We start from the raw sequence: 21645 nt of genomic DNA, 5'->3' as shown, positions 1-21645 counted from the left end.
CTACAAAACATCTGGGTGTAAAGTGTGATTTCCACAGCTGATGTCCTCTCACACCCTCCTGAAATTCAGAGTAGTGATGAGGTTGCCTGCTGTTTACAGTGCACACATTTCTTTAACCATTGCATCTGTTCTAGGGGTATCAGGCACTGGCTGAGCTGCTAAACCAAGGGAGGAAGAGAAGGCAAAATAGATTAAAGGGACCCAACAAGAAGTTTGTTCTCAGCTCCAGGAGTGCTAGGTGCATCTTGGAGATCCTGTCTGGCCTTGAAACCTGCTAATCAGGGTCCACTTTGTAGAGATTATTAATGCTTGTCCAAATTTCAAGAGTCATGGAGTAGAGTTTGTCTGATCCTGGATTGGCAACTGCTACATTTTGCTCCCTATCGCTCCTCCCTGTAGTAAGTCAAATTATAGAGAAGTGTGGGGAACACCCTGCTGTAAAAGTAAACGTGATTTCACTCTCATGGCAGCCTCCTGGGAGGCAAAGACAGCAGCTCTCCTGCTTTTCTAACCATTTCACATTAATCTTTGAGATTAATGTTTCCACTTTTGTTGTGGGTAGATAGGATTGGTACCATCTTCTCTAGAAAAAATAAATGTTGAATTTACAGTTTGGTTTTTTTCTAATTTCAAAACCAGCTAGGACAACTATGCAACGACACTAATTTATTGCAGTCTAGTGTTGCTTTCTTGTTCTGAATCAAATTATTTTGACTTCTTTCCCTTTTTCTCTAGTGCTTTCTAAATAAGATTACAAGCAGCAGGGGAAGGATGGAAAAAGGTTTTTCTTCTTTTATCAGGAGCAATTTCTAGTAAGAGAGAAGTTACTGAAATTCCTGGTTTTTAAGTGACTTTTGAAATATAACTCCAAGGCTTAGAGTATGGTTTGTAGTTTCTAGTGTTTTGTTTCATATTTAAGACAACATTCATCAACACACTTCTCAGAATGTTTATCATCTGGTCAGCAGTCGCCAGGCAGCCGGAATTTCAGCCCTGGTTGTGCCATTTCAGGACAGCTCTGTTTATCTTCAGACTGATAAAACAGTCTGCAAAATCACTCAACTGCAGCTGTACCTTCTAAAAGATTGCACGAAACCCACCCTCCAAAAATTAATTGCTGAAACTCCCTGTTGTCCAGCTCGCCAGGGATCGGCACCGTCACGCTGGGTGTTTGGCTTGCAGGAGCTTGTTTGCTGGCATGGAATAAGCAGTGACTGTACCATGATTTAATTTAGGGATCGGGCTGATTCCCCAGCTTGGGTGGAGGGGAAGTTTAAGAGATTGAGTAATGCTTCTCGCTTTATCATGGCATATTGAATATCAGTCGCTTTACCTGCCAAGCAAAGGCCCTACCTGAGAGAGGAGGCTGGAGATGCTGGGGTGATAGAGATGGGTCTGGGTTGGGTGGCCTTGACTCCCTTCAACCTTTGAAGCACTTTCTTCACCTGCTGGGGACCAGGACACAGGCTGAGGTCTACAGCTCACCCTTGTAAGGAACTAGTCTCCTTTTGGTCTAAATATTGAGAAATCAAGAGACACATGCTTAAAGCACATTTAGGCTAACATGCAGGTCTCAGCAAGCAGGTTTCAGTTGCTTCTGGGGAAGAAAATCAGCACTGATTCAGCCTTGTGATCCTCATTCCTTCTGGCTTATGCAGGCAGGGAACCCATTGGCTTTCTGAGAGTCTTGTTTTAAAATCAAGGATGCCTTATGCCAACTTCTGCGATGCTTGATAAGAGGTGGGTCCTTTCTTGAAGTCATTTATGGTTAAGAAACAGAATAAGCAGAAGGAAGTGTTTAATTCTGCTCTTTATTTAGGGAATAAGCAAGAATAAGAATTACTATAGTAGCAGCATAAGAATTTCCTGAGAGGCTGTCATGATTTTTCTGTGTCTGAGTCAGGAATTTAAATTTAGCCTTCTGAGTCTCAGCCCATTAGCTGACATCTGACCCTTGTACCCCCTCTCTTTTACCTTCTTGCACTGAAGTATAAATTATCTCTGAATGTTATTTGCTTTTGCATGTTCCAAGCAGGATGCATGTTATTTTCTTCCTTTCCCGAGAAGTCTTGAAAGGATCACCTGTTTCACGTTGTACTAATTAGTTAAAGGGGGATATTTCAGTTCTGTTTTCACTAGATGTGAACAAATTATTGAAATTCAAAAGTGAGCTAAACCAATCTAGCAGGTTATGATCTCAAATGTGCTCTAATTTTGTAGTTGCTCTGCTAAAACGAGAGGTGTGACAAAATGGAACGTTTAGAAGTATTGGGCAAAGAGGCTTTTAAGGACTGACTCACTGGTGCCTCGAGCAGTATTTATCTGGTTTCTACACTGCCCTGCAGATTCTAAGTAGTCTGTAGATACATGCAAGAGAGTTGGAGCAGCAAGGTGGCCTGTATGCTATGAGTCTGCAGTGTGATGGATGTGTGTGAATGCTGTAAGGTCTCACAGGCAGCTGCTCTCCTCCTTGAAAATCAGCACTGCCCTTGCTTTGACTGTCTATCTAATCCACTTGGTCCTGATCTTCCATGTCAGGAGCCTTCAGAGAATAGAATAGGCCTGCAGGAAGATTTATGTGCTTCTCCTTTCCATTTGAGTCCCAAGTCAGTTCTACATTTCTGTTGTTTCAGTCTCCTCGTAGTAAATGCTGGGTCATGACAATAAGAAAGCATCCATCTACTCTGCTGAAGGATCGCGTGTCACCCCTTAATGTTCATCAGTGGCAGCTCTGGCTTCCAGTCCTTCAGGGCTGGATGGGAATGTGTTTGGGGAGGCTGCACTGAGGACTGGGGAATCATTTCTTTCCCTCTCATGTGCAGGTGGAGCAAAGACATTTGTGTTACTCTGAATTCTGCTCCCCTCCAGGCCTTGGGCAATTGGATATCGTGTGGCTAAGCATCCTCAGCTGCTTGCTATCTTTCTGTTTTCGTACCTGCAAGACAGAGGGAATTGTGTACTCAAATTTCTGTGTCATATCCCCAGCTTTCAGTATTCTGCATGATGCACTGAAGGACATGGCTTTCCTGGGCTTTTAGCAGGGGCCTGATTCCTGTTTGATGCTGTGAGTGGGTTTAATGCTGATTTTTGGTTTTCTGTGTGTACTGGCTACAGCTGCATTCTGGGTCAGGGTGCTGAACATACTGACCATTATCCATGCTTGACTGCACCCCAAAAAGGCTCCTTGAATGTGCAGGGGAGTCAGAGGCATGCGAATTGGCTGATGGGTCAGTGGTTGTTTTTACTAAGGGATTAAGATGATCGAAGCTAGTGAATCTGATTCTGTCTTAAAGGGAGAGAAAACACTTTGACCAGCATGCAATCGGTGAAAGATTAGGTTGTCCAGGGTGACAAAGTATGTTGGGGCAGCAGTTAAATTCTAAGCAGAAGGCGTAGGAAAACTGGGTTGCTGTGGTTGTTCCCATACCATTGGAGTGACCTTGCCTCTGTGCAGCCCGGGTCCTTGCTGGGCATCTACACCAGCCCTGCTCAGAAAAATCTCTGTTACTATTTTGCTTAGGTCTAGCTGGGAGAAATTAGGTTTTTAATCTGGACATGCTGGATGAAAGTGCATGTCCAGAGGTAGATACCACATTAAGACATGTCTCCAAATCTGGAGAGATCTGCTGGCATACCAAGTGCAGTGACTAACTCCAGGATGTGTCTCTGATCCTGATGGATTTGACAGATTTTTCCTCTGCAGCAGCAGCGAGTTCTGTAACAACAGGAGCAAAGTCTCACAGTCTGCTCCCAGGTGAAAATAAACATAGCAGGAAGCCTGTCTCTCCCAGCATGACAGCTTCAGGGATTTGAAAGAATATAAAGCAAAATCTACTAATAGGGACTTCTGTTGACTTAGAGATGCTTCAAAAACATCAGCTGAAGGTAATCTTTATATGGGATTGGGAAGATGTGAGTGGTAAGGTGCCTGTTCAGTAGGAATTGCTATCTGTGGTCCCATGTCTTGTCCCTGTGATGCAGCAAGTGGCTCTATAACAGCTGGTGGGCTGCACAATCAGCATGGGCGAGTCAAAGTATGTACTCTGTGTGTACTGAATGTACTGCGTGTAAAGGCAGTAGCTTGAGGAAGCTGGAGAATTGGGAGGTGAGAGGTAGTAATTTCAAATAGCAAGACAAGCTTAGAGAATTTCAGTATTAAGATTAAATTTGTGTGCAGCTGGTTCTTGGCCTGTTGAGATGAGTTGTTTGATGCTATGCATGGACAAAGAAAGCTGGATTAATAATGAAATAAAGCTGGATTTGGTGGTTCCTTTGCAGGTGTTACAGCTTAGTGTGGTTCAGTAGTTAAAGCATTACAGACTTTGAGAGCAGAGCTGTAGTTTCATTGGTGTTGAGCCTGATGTACATGGGGCTCGGAAAGCCTGTTTGAAGGGAAGAGCCACAGACGAGAGATACAGCTACTTCGCCAAGTCTGGCACCGCAAAGAAATAACCTGCTCAAAGCTTTTTGTGCTCCTTTCCTCCCAAGGCAGGGAAAACAGCTGAGTTGATACAAACACCTCCATATTTTCCATGCATGAGTACAACATTCATGCAAAGAGCAGCAGCAAAGTAATTTCTGGAGGACACTTGTTTGTAGCAGTGTCACACTGTTGGTGAGTTGTTAGACACTGCAATGGTGCCGTCTCTGTGTGTGGGGTAGCATCTCCTAATCGCTGCTCTTACCAGGATGACACCTATCGCCATGTGGAAAGACAAAAGCATGGAAAAGGTCTAGTTTCAGCCTGTGTCTCTGACCAGTGACTGTCTGGAAGGTAATTGCCAAAGAAAATTTTATGTGTTTCCAGCAGCCTTGTGTTTGCTAATAACCACACACAACAAATGGTGCTGTCTTGGAAGAACTTGACGAAAAAAACATTGTTTGAAACACACAAACCGATTATGAGCAGGAGAGGATGGATTGCATGATAGGCTTTTGTTTACAGGCCATCAGTCTCTAAACTCGCCTGTCTCCCCAAAGCAGAGGTAGGTATTTATCTTGGAGGACTCATCAGACCAAGCCTGTGCACTGCAAGGTTTTGTTTCCTCCTGTTGCTATCAAGCTTGAAGATGTCTTTAAAACCCCAAAGGCTTTGCTTTGAATGGACCAGCAAAAGGAGCCAGCAGAGCTGCTGGGTGCACCTGATGATGAGGTGCAGGGGGTGCATGTGCCCTCTCCTGCCTGCAAACATTTCTAAATGCAGCTGGTGCCCATGCACAAGGGTTCCTGCAGTGTCAGGAAATCCCTGCAGTATCCCAATCACCTGGAAAAGGATACAAAGAAAACTCAGGCTTTCAGCCCTCACCAGTGTCACTTCCCTCACTGCTTTGCCCTGAGCAGAGTGGCTGCCCAGGTTAGCCCAGCAGCTCCAGAACTTGCACAGCCATGCTGGGATGCACATGATGATGATGACCCCATGGAGAGGGTTTGTGCAGCAGTACGGGAGAATCTCTTGCTGCAGAGGACTAGGACAGACTTTGTGGTGACCAAATTTCACACATCTTGCAAAAGGAGCCAAGGGGGTGGATGGGGCAAGGCGAGCAGCGGAGTGCAGATAGTTACTCCATACTCTGATGTGGCCCTTGGCAGGGCCCAACCTGACCTGCAAAAACAAGGAGGAAGAGGAGGATGGGGTGAGCCACAGGAAGCCTGAGGGGCCAGATGCTATGCCAGCTGAATCACCGGGATTCCCTCCAAATTAGCCAGGCAGCTGCGTCAGTGCCTTGTGCTGCAAGTCCAGAGGCTCTGGCGCTTGACATGGCTCTTGGGGGAGACCAAGTGCTTACCTGTCCCCCTCATTATACCTAAAGCAAGGCTGCTACGTGCTGGGTTAGTGGTCAGAGACATAAGGATTTTGAAATATTTTTATTAGCTAATGCTGACTGACTTGCCTTCTCATGTCTGGAGCCTTTGTCATGAAAAGGCAGCAAAACCACAGGTTTCTCTGAGAAGGGAAAGATGTATGGGGTGAGTCACTGCTCCAGTCTAGGCCTAGCTCGCTCTTTATTTTTTCTCTTTCAATCATATGGAAAAAGAACGTATTAATACCTTTTTGTTGACACTTTAATGTGTCTCAGCATTTGTCTGTTTGAGTAAACAAATTTATGCTGTTAATCAGTCAGTTGTTGAGATATTAAAACAGGATGAATTTGGGAGGGACAAAGCGTCTCCGTTTTCAAACTAACACGGAGCTGCTAAGAAGGCAAATTCTTCCATTTGGATCAGCAGTGAATTCCAGCTCTGTTTCTGTTGGAAGTGTTTGAGTGGCTGTTGGGAAATACTTGGTTTCTGTGCTTTCAAAATTGAATTAATCCTCCAACTTTTAAGGAGATGCACAAATACCTGAATGCTTCTCCCTCTGCCCTGCCATTTTTCACCCATCCTCTGTGCAGGATGCAGCTCCCAGGACTTCCCCTCTTGGGGAAGAGTCCTGGGGACTTTTTCTCTGGCCTTGAGTGTTTTTATGTTGCTGTCTGAGCAGTTAATTTGCCCAAATATCCTGGTTAGTTTTTGGCACTTGTGCTGGAAGTGCTGAGCTCCACAGTCCTTGCATCCCTCCAGTGACAGTCACCGCTGCAATGCTGTGTCTCCAGGTGGCTTACAGCTGTTAAAACACATGGTCTAGGGCAGCTTTTATTTGACCTGTATTGCAGTTCTGTCTGGAGAGCAAATAAACTAACCCTGATTCAGTGACTGGAGTGTGTTTAGAAGCTATAAAACTTGTTTGCACGGAAACTTGATACAACCCCTCTCAGGGAAGGGAGTTGATATTTGAAAACCTGAGATGTACTTAAAGCAGCTCTAATCTGCAGCACAAAGTGAAGTCTTCAAGGGACAGAAATGGGCTACACCGTCTGCCAGACACTCGCTTCTGTCAAGCTGCTTTAGTGCTTTGCGTGTTATGGAGCTGCCTTGGCTTTTCTTCTGTGGGGTGAGCGAAGAAGGCAGGAGCGAAAGGGATGTGGAGCAGGAATTGCTTCCTTATACACTGTGTTTATGTGTGCATTGATCTATGGACTGTTTGTCACCAGGGTGTAAAATGGGTGTGGGATCACTAGCTCACTTCTGTCTTCTCTTTTCCCCTTGTTGTCTCTCTAAAATGGGTCTTTAAATGTTAGTTTGTCTTTGGCTGTCATTGCATGCCCTTGGAAGAGACTTTTTCATGGTAGAAGGGACTGGATGTGGTGAGGCGTGAGCAGCAGTCCTGCATCCCCACAGGGCTTCTAGTGGGGCAGCTGATGTGTGATCCCTATGCCAGGGTGATAAAAGGGCATTTTATCTCCATGAAGACAAAGCCTCTTGTTTAAAAAATGCATGTGAATGAAAAACACGATTCTCAATGCCCTAGACTCAGCTATTAAAAACAAACAAAAAAACCCCTCAGGCAACAGAAGTCTGAAAAGCTTCCTTGCCTCCCAGCCCAGTGTACCAATGTGAGTGTAATACCCCTCCATTGCAAAAAAACTATGTAAAATTGCTTTGGGAGCTTAGCAGTCCCTGTCAACTTGTAACTTTGTGGCCCACTAACCTCTTCATATACTGTTTTGTTGGTTACTTTCCCCTTTTCAGACAGCTATAACAAGGTCAGGTATCACCTTCTTCTCAGGTTCAAATTCTCCATCTGTCCTCTCAAGAAATAGAAATAGAGAAGGAAGAAAAAATATGAAAACTGAGATAAACCTGTTTTATAGACTGTTGGTGACTTTTAATGACTGTTAAACATCTTGTTATGTCCGCTGGCAGCCCCGCAGATGCTGGGAGATGGAGTCTGATGTGCTTTCCTTCATGTCTCTGCAGTGATGCAACTCCTTGTTGACTTTCTCTGCTGCTGGCACCTGTCTGAGCTGCTTTCCCAGGCTGCCACACCTGCCCATCGCTCCCATTTCTAACAACTTCATCCTTTCCACACTGAGTGAAGTGTTACAGAAAATGAATATTTACAGCTACAGGCAAACTTGTGTTCTTAAGCTAATAATTCCTTGTGAAGGCAGCTGGGAGCCTCAGACAAAAGAGGTTTGCTAATCAGAGCGCAGTCATTTGTGGAACTGAGACTCTCATTGCTTGAGCAGTGAACCAGCCCATTTGGGATCCTGCCTTCTGACAGTCTGTAAATCTGAATTCACCCTGAATTCCTTTTGCTTACAGAGGAGGAGGCAGCTGTGTCTGTTCCCGTAGGCAGAGGAGGAACCTTTTATTTCTCAACTTGCAGTGACTGTAGCTAACAAAAGTGGGAGCTGGAAAAACTTGGGATGCAAATCTCATTTGAAGTTGCACTGAGCTTGCCCAGATCTCCATTTTCAGAGACTGAGCTAGAGCTAGCATATATGCTTATCAGTGTGTACTCTTTTGTTCATGCACGGGGATTGTCCTGTTTGCATTGTTCCATGAATTGCTAGTCTCTCTTGATTGTATTGCCCCAAGTGCCAACAGGGCACAGTCTGATATGCTGTCATGCATGTTGCGGGAAAGGGACATGGGCAAGTTGTTGGTGTTTTCCCATCCCTGTGGTGATACTTCCTGTCCAGACTGGCTGGGTGGCACCTAACAAGTGCTCGGAAAGGAGGATTGTAGCAGATGGGCGTAGGAACTCTACGGTTCATCCTCTCTGTTTCGTTAACACCAAGCAGTTCTGATCAAAGTGGGGTTTCTGTGTACTTGGGGTTTGAGCATGGCTAATGCCTGCAGTTCTGTGCTTGCTTATGATGTTCCCACCATGTCTTGCTCAGTAGGGTGGAGGGGTCAGCAGCAGTGCAAACAGCCTCTTGCTTACATGGTTTATTGAGAGACTGACTCTGGGGAAATAGGCAGGTGGTTATTCAAACAGTTTTCTCATAGAAAAGCAGATTGTTTCCTTTCTGCAAACAAGGTCAGGTATACTACTTTGTGCAAAAAGACATTTTTCAGGTACTGTTCAGAATCTGTATTATTTGAGTTTGGTAGCTGTGTGCTGTTGGGAGACAGAGACAGACAGAGCACTCAGTATCTCTTGCATTAATATTTTAACTCTGGTTTCTGATTTTGTTCAAAGTTGTGGAAAATCCCTGGAGATGTGAGCTTTTCTGAACTACAGAACATACTAGTAACAGGTACCTTAATATGTGCAGAACAGCGTAGCACATAAAACAAATACACAGAGTTAAATATTAACAAGGCTAATAGGATTTTTGACTTCTTAAGGAGTGCATTTCACATCTTCTGAATTTCACACATCTGCTTTCTTAGTGGAAAGATAAACATGGCTTCAAGAACTGTAGTGACCTTGGTACTGATTGTTGCTATACTGCTGTTCAAAACTGCATCCATTTGAATGCATCCTGGTTTCACACAGTGTCTTTATTCTCTGTTTAGGTACTCCCTAGATTCATGAGATGGCCAACACCATGCAAATCTCCAAGGATGAGCTGGAGGAACTCAAGGAGGCCTTTGCCAAAGTTGGTAAGTCACAGTGAGGGCACCTTGCTCCTATTTGCTGTGCATCTGAAATGGACTTACCCACCTTTGTGAGCACTAGTGCCAACAGGACATGGGCATTCTGGTGCTTTCCTGATCTCCCCCATGCCAAGGAGCCCCTTGGCAGCCTTGTTGCTTCTGGCTTGTCACTTCTAGCCAAGGACCGAAAATGAAGGGACCTGGGCAGTTCAGCCCTCAGTAAGCAATGGCAGGCAGCCTTGCCCTGTTGCTCCAGGTGGGCTTTATTGATTTCTGATGGCAGAAGAAATAACCAAACAGGTATTGTATTACTTTGGCCCAGGCAACTCTGCAAGGTTTGCACAGTGCTTTGTTCTGGTGATGTTGGTTTTGGCAGATTGGCTGACCTGTGCAGATGGTAAATGTAGGTGCTATGTTTCTGGTTTGTGCATGTGCATTTGAGGCACCACATTTGGTGAGCTTCTAGGCAAAACCTAATTAGTGGCTGTTTACCTGGCCAGTATAGAGTGACTTGTGGTGACAATAAAATGCTTTGTGGTTGCAATGCATGTGCATCGCCCTCTGGTGGCTTTATTTCTTCTCTGGTTCTCGCCTGCAATGCTCCGGGAGTGCTCTGCCTGCCTTCCCGCTCTCCCCCTCTGCTGGCATTGCAGAAGCCTCTGGCAGGCTGCTTCAGAAAGCCTAAATGGGGGGAAAACTGACATCATGGAGAAAATTGTTTTCTGCTGGTTTAGTTTCCTGATATGGCTTACTGAGGATCAGAGGGATGCCAGGGAGGGGTGGGAATGGAGCTGGACGGCAGCAGCGTGAGCTGAGGTCAGTGTGTGCAGCTGGAGAACCACACCCGGGACTGGCACTGCCCGGGAACGAGTTGCACAAGTGATCAGAGCCAGTGTTTCGTTCTCCTAACGGGACGTCAGCAGTGCTTGCGCGCTGGTTATGAATACAAATTGGTAGTTGCCTCACATCTGTATCGGGTGAGCTGCCTTTTGGAGCAGGGTGGCTCTTCAAACTCTCACATGCTTTAAACTTGCAATCTGTAGACAGGAATATGAATTTCAAAGACAACCTGTTCTCATGGAGCATTATTGCCTGTTGGACTTGAAGCAAGTTGCATTTTAGGCAGTTCCCTCTCCTGTCTCACTCTTCCAGGGACTTTTCCAGCAGGTGGAAGTGAGTTGCCGCAGAGGGAGATGAGTGACCATCATGCCTCTTGATGCCTAATGGGCCTCTGAGTGCAAACCTTAATAAGGCTGGGATGCAGGCAGCCCATTCTGTCCTTGGATAAACTTAAAATGATTAACCTGGCTGGAATGTGGTGGCTTTTTATCATTAGTGTGTGGGGAAATTATCAAGATTAGGTTGGCTGGCTGCCTTCACACTGGAAACATGGAGAAACCCAAGTCAAATCCTGATTTGTTTTAGGAAACCAGCTCACCCTGCTCAGGAGGTGGGTCCCTGTTTGGTTTTAAATTATAAAAGCAATGTCAAAACTTAGGTATTATTGAGAAATGTGATAATTAGCCTGGACATACCCACAAGTGAGATGGGATCTGCTAGTCCTTCTGTTTTGTGTGCTTTAGGCATTGTACAGCTCACGAGCATTGCTGTGGGACACACCTGTCAGGAGTGTCTTGAATGCTCTCACTAATTTTTTTTCTTGCCTAAAGGAGCCACATTTGACCTAGGATATAGAACTGGTTGCCAAATGGGTAACTGACTCTCACTGGGAACTTCAAATAGCATCTCTAGTGAATGTTGGACTAAGCTGGAATAAGGCTGCTATATAAAATGAAGCCTTTCTTTCATCTCCCTGCTACCTAGAAGACTTGCAACCCAGCTGAGAAGCATGGTTATAGCAAAGCCCAGCTGGTTGGCTTCTAGGGTGTCATAAAGGAGATGTGGAGAGGAGGAAGTATCTCAGGGTGGTTTCATGGGCTACATGGGCTTCCTGGAGACCTGCTGTAACTCTAGCATGAGGCAAGTTGTTGCTCAGGTTATGTAGGTTGATGGGACTTAAAAGATGTGTGTTTGACCAGCTTTTCTGTATACAGCTAGACTGGATTGAGATATCTGGTGATGCTGGAAGGCAGTGAACTGTGCTACTACATGATCTGTCACCACTTCCCTTCCATGCCACTAGAAGGTATCCCCTCTCTCCCATGCAGCTGATGTGCTGTACTCTGACAGCCATCAAAATGCAAGAGTTCCACAGGCTTCCTACTGCTTACTGGAAGCAGCCCATAGGTGAGAAAATATGATTTAAGGTTAGCACTAAAGTCAGCCACAGCTCACATGAGCAGCTCTCAGCATCCTACAACCATTTGTATTGGAAGTGATCCAAGTGGTAAACAGCAGTGGGGAAAAAGGCATTTGAACATCTGTAAAAGCAATTAGGTGGGGCATAAGAACTGTCTTGACTTTAAATGACCCACAGGTTAGTGGGAGCAGGTTGCTCCAAATCTCAGCTGATCTCTGAATTTGTTCTGTAGGACAGGAATGGGTATGTATGTACTTGGCCAAGCAGTGGCACTTCATAAGGGAGGTATGGCAGAACAAAATCTGCAAACTTGCTTTGTTTATTTGTCTTCCTTCTTCCTGTTTCTAATAGCAGAGATAAGCATCTTTTCTGGAAAACACGAAGTACTTAAAAATCGTAACCCAGCTGAACACTTTGTTCACTGCTGCAAGGTGGTAAAACAATGCTCTGAAATGTTAGCTTAAGGCAAATAGGGATCTGTGATCCTGCTAGAGTGTGTCCTGCTGAGCATTTATCCTTAAAAGGGAATGTGTGGGTTACTTTCCCCTCTTGCATCCTGTTATTTAAGCTATTTTAAGGACTTGTCGGTCGGAAGCTGAGCCAGAGCTTGAAGCAGCTTCTGGGTTGTGTTTATTGTGGCTTTGCTGGGCCACCTGCTTATGGGCAGAAGATGGTGCTGTACATGGCTGCAGTGACCTCTGCAGGGTTGGGATGCTGGCGTGCATGCATCTTTCAGTAGAAACAGGAAACTTCAGATGTGCTGTAGTTTCCTTTCCACCAGGCAGATTATAATGAATCCAGGCTGTAGCTTGTCTGTTAAAATAATTTTGCTTTCTTCCATTAGTAATTCTGGGCCGTAGGCCGTAGGATTTAATTTGGGATAGCTTCTATTTTGTCAGCCTCTTCAGCTGTTGAATGCCCTTTCAGATTTTGTTAGAGGGGGGATTTTAGACCACCTTCTGTCTGAGGTCTGGCTTTGTTGCAGGACATCCAGCAAGGCACCATATGGTGGCCCTACAGTAATGCTGGAAATAATTATGGAACTTGCTGGTGATGTAAAGGTGGCTACTCTTTTTTTTAATGCTGCTAGTTTGTACATTTGACTGTGATGCCAGAAGGAGAACAGAGACAGCAGGAAGTGAAGCAGCAGCTCCCCTGTGGGGTGGGGGTTTCAGGCCTATTTGTCATGTTTACAGGGCTCAAGGCTATTTGACATCTTAAGAGTAGAATGGGTCTGTGTTCTACTACGTAGTCAATCACTAGTTAAAATTACTCAACTCTGCTACCAAGCCAAAACCATGGACTACCACATCCACTGGGCTTTAGCACTTAAATCTGCCTTTCTGTGCCCAAGAAACTATAACTTGAAATGAGAGCATCTTTACTGCAAAACCAGTGACTTGGTGTAGGGTCTTGCAGTTGCACCAACAGACATGTCTTGCTCATAAATTCCACTCCCAAAGTGTCTGGGACATAGATGCCCTTTCACTTTATGAATAAATCAGTGATTACTCTTTTTTTTTCTTTTTTTTTTTTCAGGATACCTCTTACGGGTGGGTGTTTGGGATGTTGTTCAGAGTTGGGAGAACTTAGGTCCTGAGACCCGAGGATTCTGATTGAGTTAATGTGCACTACTCAGCAGGGTGTGCCCTTCACACTTGATCACACGCTGGCTATCAGAGCCCAGTGCAAGTGCTGGGAGCCACTGATGTGCGGCTCCTCCTGATGGGCAGCACCATTCCTGGTGCCATGCTCCTGAATCACATGTTCTCACATCTGATTGTGTGTTTCAGGTGGCTTTTTGTGCTGCGGAGCTGCTAAATTTTCTTTTTTTTTCTTGGTTATTTTAATTGGGCAGAAGTAAATCTTCCTTCAACTGTGCAGACACAGGATTGTGAAAACACTGCTTTCCAAGGGTGAACAAACCCCTCGAAATGGACAGATATTGACCCAGATTGCAGTAAATTTCTGATACCTGCCCTCTAGTCAGGTCCGATGCTTTCAGGCTGAGACTGAGGCCTGCTGAGCAAGTGCGAAAGACCGGACAATAGCTTGGGCTACCTCCTCGTTGCATTTCAATCAGTGTTTTTAAGTTTATGGCTTCTGTTCTGCAAGCAAAGCAACAAAAATGCAAGGCTGGAGATTAATTCCTTGAACTAGATTGTACCCTTAGAAGACACGCAGGGCTTCCTATGTAAAACTGACTCTAAACAGGTTTAAGCATCTATGCAGAACTGAGCTCTAAACAGGTTTTAGCGTTGGAGGTGTGGACTTCACAGCTTGATTCCCTGTTGTCTCACCCAACAGGCTTTTGCCTCACAAAATACCATATATTGTGTTTTTCCCATTCACTTATGAATAGGCTCAGACATGGCACATGCAAACTTGGTTCAGAAACACTTCTGAATGCTTAAGCTAGATGTAAAGGAAAACCTTTACCAAATAATGAATCAAAATCACACCTGTGATCCTATCAAGGATACAATGTGTATTTTGAAGTCTTAGTTTTCTCTGTCCTTTGCCTACAAATATTTAGGTAGATGTAAAACTTAGATTTTTAGGTGGTATTGATTGGAAGAAGTGATAAATGGTAGTTTCTGGATTTACGTGCTTAATTTGGCAGCATGGCAAAAGATTGTGGTCGGTTCAATCAGGCATAGGCTAAAGCAATGAGTGTTGGCTGTAGGTGCGCTGGGGGTGAAAGCGAAGTTTAATTTCGGGTCCATAGGCCCTAGAGATTAGCAAATCCCTTCTTGTCTGATTTTCTTCACTGGCTGTGGGGTGGGGAAAAGATGCATATTCTGGGGTTAGATTTAGTAATAAGAAAACTATAACAGAAGAAGATGTGATTTATCTAGAGGGGAAATAGTTTGCTGATGACATCTCAGGCAGGACTGTTTAATAAAGCTTGCTTTTGTAAGTTTATATTCTTTTGGAATAAAATCCTGAAATCGAAGGCCAGACAGCAGCTTGTTGCTGTCATTAATCATTGGCCCAAACCACTTTATTTCATCAGCATTATTGTAAATACTGACATTTCATAAAGTAGTTTAATGTATTTATTAAACCACTGGAATTGATGTGCTTCTTTAGTTTGAGAACTAGGGACTGGGTTATGGTAGGGAGAACAAGTTTGTTCTGTGTTACTTTGGGTGTTTTCTAATAAACATTTGAATTTGACTTTCGTGCTAATTTATAAAAACAATTTTAAAATCCACATGGGTTTGGAAAATGAGGAAGGTTGGGGTGGTGGTGAGGACATGCTGCTTGCTGGAACATTGCTGTGAAATAAAACCTAAAAAAAGCTGCTGACACCTCATTAAAATTAAATAGACTTTCAAAATTTGCTAAAAAACCAACCAAACAACAACAAAAAAACAACTTTAGAGCTATCACGATTGTTTTCTATTATTCTTGAAAGTACCTTCCTTTAAGTTCAAATACTGATCCCAGTGGCTGTGGTATGGGATTCCTTTTAGAAAAAAAACAATCAATCAAGCTGTGGTGCAGCTCTTCCCTTGCGCAGCCCTTGGTCTGTGAGGGTGTTTGGGCAGCAGAAGCTGTTGCTTGAATAGAATTTAACTCTATGGCCTTAGGTAGAGGCTGCTGCCCTATAAATAGGAAAAAAATCCTCCTATGCAGGATATGGGCAGAACAGGGGCCGAGTGCCTCGCAGCATGATGTGGCTTTCTCAGCCAGTGGGGATAAGCAGCCATCGCACCATCACAACACCAGGAGCTCTGGAGGTGGGGGAGAAGGTACTGCAGCTGTTTAAATGCAGGGATTCCTCTTGTTTTGCTTCAAAGGGCTCAGCTGATGTCTTTGATAAGGGCACTGTGTCGACTTCGCAGAGCCTGTGGTTGAGTGTTGATGGTAGGAGACTGCCGAACCTTCACCTCTTCAGCCCATCCAGGTATTCCCCACCAGCAGCAGTAATCCAGGGTTGGTATATCCCCACTGCCTCAGCCTTGAGGAAGAGACAATAGCTCTGGCACTGAATTAACTTCCCTGGGCTGTCTGTGCCACTTGCCAACAGTAAAGGGATTTTAATATCACAACTGAGCCGATAACAGCACAACATGCCCTGAATCTCCACCTCTCCAAACATGCTGGAGGGTCATCCTTATGTCTCAGGATGGAAATCTGGGCCATCTGACTGCTTCAAATGCTCTGTCTGCTCGTGGACCCAACTCTGCCAGAGCCTGGGTACCAGCCACACTGTGAACCACAGCCTGGCTGCAATTTTCTCTCAGTGGTGAACATATAACATCCTTATCAACATGATAAAAAAATGTAATTGCAGAGCCAACTTAGTATTTTCAGTTCAGAAAGTAAGAAGTGCTGTGTTTCACTGCTGTCTGTTTTTAACACATGAAGTCAGCTGCAGTTAGGTGTAAAAACAAAAGCTCTGGAGATCATTTATGAAAATACACATTCTCTGTTGTGAAACTGTTACACCAGACTTGGTCATGTGTGCCAAGAACCATCCTGGTCAACTCTGCTTTGAAGCTGCCATTGCACAAAGCTGGGAGACCTCACGGCTTGTGCTGGGACCCCCTCTGAGAACATGTCATAGGTATCTACCACATGCTTTGATTCCTGGTGTATTCTTGGTTATGTCCGTTGAATACTGTACTACTTGGGCTTTGTATTTTTGGTGTGGGCATCCTGCTGTGTGTTTGTGTCCTGCACAGATCTTACTTTCAGCAAAGATGAATTCTCTATGCAATGTGGCCACATACAAGGTATGCCAGGGGATTCCTCTGTACCTCCATGTGTTGTAGATGTCCCCAGTGTGCAGGTTACTCTCTGTTGAGCACTTCTCTGTCCCACCATCTGGGGCTGAACTTGTTGGGGTAGTGGTTTGTTTCTAAAACCTTCTCTTTCCCCTTCTCTTCCTCAGACCTCAACAGCAATGGGTTCATCTGCGACTATGAGTTGCATGAGCTCTTCAAGGAAGCCAACCTGCCTCTTCCTGGGTACAAAGTGAGAGAAATCATCCAGAAGCTCATGATTGACAGTGACAAGAATAAAGATGGGAAGATTAGTTTCGAAGAGTTCGTCTATGTAAGTGGTATTTCTGAATTTCCAGCAACCGGGGGAACCCCTTTTAGACAAATCTAAGGAGGAGGTTAGAAGAGGTTGAACCTGGCTTCTTGGCCACTTACCCTAATCTCAGTTTTCTTTCTGCAAACTAATCACTTTTGAGGACTTGTTATGTAAATATAAGTTGTTTGTACAGATCTCTGCATATGACTGGTCTTCTGTGCTGTCACTGCCAGCCTTTAGATTTGAATAGAGGGGAAATATTTTGATTTTTAAACAAAACAAACAAAACCACAACATCGACAGAAAATCCACATGCTTTTCCTACATGTTGGAGGTCGAAAGACCATTTCTACATGAGGTGACAACTGGAAAAAAGATTTCCAGTTCTCCAGGCTTACAGCACTGCCTGGAAGCTACTCAGTTTTTTCCAGACACATGGATGAATTCTTGTTTTCCCAGTGAAGCAGTATAATTTCCTTTCTCAATTTAATGTGACTACAAGTATTTGCTAAAAATTTGACACACTTGGAGATTCAACCTAGATGTTGATGTAGGAAAATTCAGATCCATTTGTTGCCTTAAAAGGAAAGGAGTAACAATATAGGAGAAGCTGGAGGATGAGTCTAACCCTCAGGCATTTTTCTGTAGAAACAGGGCAACACTTCTTCTGAGATACTGGTTCAATATCTGTCCCATCATACTTTTTATACTTTGACTGAATACTGAAAGGGTAATAAAAATATGCACAGTACATTGAGGGAGCTGTCTTCATGTCAACCGTTTTTCTCAGTATTTCTTCATTTATCTTCACCTTCTGTTCCTTAATTGTTTTCAGACCCTCTGAACTTTTGAGTTCGGAGTCAACTAGTAAGTCGGAGTTTGTTTGCAGTTTGTGAACACTTGCATGTTGGGTGCATGTTTCAGCTGTTGGTTTGAGCTGGTCTATAACTTTAACTTTGCACTAGGAAGGATGAAATAAATTGCTTCGGTCACATTTGAATGGTACCAATGATCGAGTAAACATGAAATATCTTATAGGCAACTAAGCTATATAGTAGAAGCAATGATTCATTGTAGGATTTTTGCAAACTGAAATGTTGCTGTTTTTCTAACTCTGAGAACTTTTGCTGGTGTTTATGGTACAAAGGATGACATGAACTGACTTGAGACTGGGGGCAAGTGACTTAGTGGTACCTCAGCATTAAACATGTATTTTCAAAGAAGGCATGTGATACCAGTAATTAATCCAGCAAATTTTTAAATAAATAAATCCGTATCAAACTCCTTATGTTTAAAACCAAGCTACCAATGAGAAAACCCAAAACTTTTGAGCTCTTGAGTCTTCACTCAGCTCTGCCTGATCACCAGGGTAAGCAAAACCTCTGCATGCCATCAGGAGATGGTTTGACTGTTCCACATCATCATCTTGACCTGCCACCTCCCCTGTGTTAGGGCTGGGGAAGGCAAGGTATGACAGCCAGTGAGCTAGCCCTGTGGTGGCACCTCCACAGCCAGGCAGTCAAGTCCCCTCCTCGCTTTTAAACACAAGCACTTCGTTGTTCTGCTTTACAGTGCTGGTTCATTGCCCTTTTCTGGGTAGTGTTTAGAGAACCTGCATAGGTTTCATTTGTGTTTTCTGTGTGGTTGAAACTAATTGGGCTAGGTTTTGAAGGAGTTCCTGCAGGCTTTCAAGCCACTGAGTGTATTTCTTTCAAACAGTTGCTCAGTTCTGTAGGACATCAGGGCCACTAATATTAACATTCAACCTGCACAAATGGCACATCTAATATTTCTGTGCTAAAACATCTCTTCTGCCCTCAAACATGAGGGTGTTTCGTCGGTTAGCCCAAACCCGCTTTAGGGGGAATCTTTACCTGGAGCGCTCACAGTTGCACATTATTGCATATTTGATTTGACTATTAGCACTTACAGAGAATTGTTTCTTGGGTTGTGGACAGTGTTTTGTGTGTGAGCTAAAGTCACAGTCACACAAGCATCTGGCTTATGCAGGAAGGTTAAAATTGCACAACAGCTTTCTCAACTTTGGTCCTGTGGAAACTGCTGCATGTGCACCTGCTCTCAGATTGCAAAGGTTTCACTTTTTGTTTTTCTCATGGTCTCTTGAAAGCTACTTGAAAAGGTAAATGTGTGTGAGGTACTTCATGCCTAATGCTTCTGTTTCAACAGTCACTTGCAATATGTGTTTGAGAGAGGGGAATGACTCTTTGCCCACTATCCATGTTAAATCTAATACCGCCACACCCTTACTGGGCCCTTCACATTTGCCAATTTTACTTCAAAGTTTGCTTTAAAGCTGAGAAGAAATAGCTTTTTGTGTGTTCCTTTTATTTTATGAAGTTCTTCTTGTCTAACAGAGCACCTTAAATTGTAGATTTTCCAAGAAGTGAAAAGCAGCGATATCGCTAAAACATTCAGAAAGGCAATTAACAGGAAGGAAGGAATCTGTGCGATTGGGGGCACCTCGGAGCTCTCCAGTGAGGGGACGCAGCACTCTTATTCAGGTACCACTCTGTCTTTCGGCTCCTCTCTTTGCCCAAAATAGTAGATTTCTACTGCCCCGCCATGTGTTGGGCTTTTGGTTTTCAATAACTAAATGATCTCCTGTCAAGGCGAGAGCAGGACAGGATTAGAGGGTAATGCAAGATTAGCAGCCTATAAATTAAACGTGTGCTTATTTGTTTTGTTAACTGTGCTTGCTGATGAAGTCCTTGTGTCACACTGAAATATAATAAAGTTGCTGAGGAATGAGTAAATAACAAGAATATTCTGGTTATTGGAAGCGATATTTATTTAAACTTTGTATGGTTAATACAATAGTGTGGTAATGATAGTGGGGCTTTTATTTCCCTGGGCTATTGTACACTGACTTATTTTGGAAAATCTTTGCTATGTTATAAAAAAGCCTGTATTAAATTTACAATTTGTTATCTTAGAGGAAGAAAAATATGCCTTTGTAAACTGGATAAACAAAGCCCTGGAAAATGATCCCGACTGTAGGCACGTTATTCCAATGAACCCAAATACAGATGACCTGTTCAAAGCTGTGGGAGATGGGATTGTACTATGGTAAGTCATGATGGCTTCTGAATTAAAAAAAAAACAAACCAAAATAACTTCCCCAAACTGTATTTAGAGGAATTTTCATCTTATTCTAGGCTGTACTTGTGGCTACTGTGTGTACATAATGTTTTGCACATATAAAAAGGGGCTCAGTCACCCAGGTTTTCATTGTCATTGTGTGATGCTTCAGCTTTGATGCCAACTTCATGAGCTGGTATTTTTGTCTAGTGTGTTTGTTTGGGCTTGAGACTGAGTTTGCTAAAGGGGAGAAGGTACCTTGTGGGAGCAGAAATTGTCCTGGCGCAAACTCAGCCTGCTGCCAGGTAGCTTGAGTGAGGGCAGATGTGTTAAATAGCCCATTTTCTTGCATGTTAGACAGACAGTAGCCTCTGTGGGAATGTTAATGACCTTATGAATTAACCCCAAAATGGATTTTCTGGGAATCCTCTTGTTGCTTTTGGTAATAGCTGCAGTAAGTTAGTAAAGTAACTCATTTAACTGCATGCTGACAAGTAGAAGGCATCCAGGGCTGTTAAACACCAACCACCTTCTATATATGGGGTTTCTTTTGTTTTTGTGGTTTTGTTTTGTTTTTTAAACGTAAATGAAATCATATAGTGGAGAACTCCGTCAGCCTGGAATTTCAGTAACTCTGTATCAATATGCAGCAGATGTTTAGTGGACTGCCCATTGTCTTTAATTTCTTTATTTTTTCTTTAGCTTGTGACTTTTTTTTTTCCCTAATTTCCCCAGTTTCAAGTAATTCAGGTCTTCAGGTGAAGACTGAAATGAGTGGCAAGTAGTTCATACTGTAAAGAAAAAACTTGCCGTATTTTTTGTTGACTAAAAATTCATTGTGCTCATGTGTTCCTCACTGAGCTCTCAAAGTGTTTGTGCTTTTGGGGGGTGGTTTTTTCTTGCCAGCAATAATACACCTTTACAATAGGAGAAAATGCATTTTTTTACTAGAATCTGCAGTGGATGTCAACAGAGAATGAGTCTTTGCTAGTACAGTGACTGCACTGTGAATAATTCATTGGCTCTTTTTGCTCCAGCAGCTGAGATCAGTAGTAGCCAGTAACATGTTTAAGGTTTCAGGCTTTGCTATTAGTTACAAATACATTCTTGATAACATAAATATTAATTTCTTATTTATACAACCTTGATTTAAAAAAAATACACAAAACCAAACAGGCAAAAGGAAATTTACTGCTGTGAATATTGTAGCAGTTCATTGAGTTTTGTTGAGATTAAACACTAAACATTCAAATATTATTGTTTTTCTTCCTGCAAGCAAAATGATCAACCTTTCTGTTCCGGACACAATTGATGAAAGAGCAATTAACAAGAAGAAACTCACACCATTCATAATTCAGGTATAATACATTTCTGTACTTTTTTCTGAAATTCATATCCAGACAGAATTAATGAAAATTTAACCTGGTGACTTGAGGGATTATTGTGGAACTCTGGAAAGGGGCAAGTTTTGTAATTTACATTTAAATATTAAGAGCAGTTTTGTACTGTGCAGAATTTAGTGTCTTAGTACTGTAGGTACAGTTGAAAAGACACAAATGCTATATTAATGACAAATGGGTGAAATGACTGGAATACTGTGTGCACCTGATATTGCTGTGGTGATTATATACAGTGCTGTCTTTTGAAAACAAGATGGTTATTGGCATTGGGTCTCTATGACTGTTTCACGATATGATAGGTTGTCATTGTGAGGTTGCCTCTGTGTGTGTGTGTCTGTGTATAACTTAACACTTCTTCTAGCCTCATTCTTGTTGATGCCACTAGATGTGACTGACTCAGAGGATGAA

The 21645-nt window shown here is 43.4% G+C and overlaps 1 protein-coding gene across 1 annotated transcript in view; it reads left to right on the top strand.

The window, feature by feature from the left end:
• Positions 1-21645, top strand: part of PLS3 (plastin 3) — a 52622-nt gene that overhangs the window by 21068 nt on the left and 9909 nt on the right. The window contains exons 2-6 of the mRNA XM_080352769.1: positions 9349-9435; positions 16593-16756; positions 19131-19260; positions 19693-19825; positions 21114-21195. Coding sequence (XP_080208895.1) covers positions 9369-9435; positions 16593-16756; positions 19131-19260; positions 19693-19825; positions 21114-21195 — 576 coding nt within the window. The 5' untranslated portion in view covers positions 9349-9368. The remainder of the gene's footprint in view (positions 1-9348; positions 9436-16592; positions 16757-19130; positions 19261-19692; positions 19826-21113; positions 21196-21645) is intronic.

Source organism: Nesoenas mayeri (assembly GCF_963082525.1).
Source record: "Nesoenas mayeri genome assembly, chromosome: 13".
Taxonomy (NCBI): domain Eukaryota; kingdom Metazoa; phylum Chordata; class Aves; order Columbiformes; family Columbidae; genus Nesoenas; species Nesoenas mayeri.
This window is presented reverse-complemented; position numbering and strand designations above follow the sequence as displayed.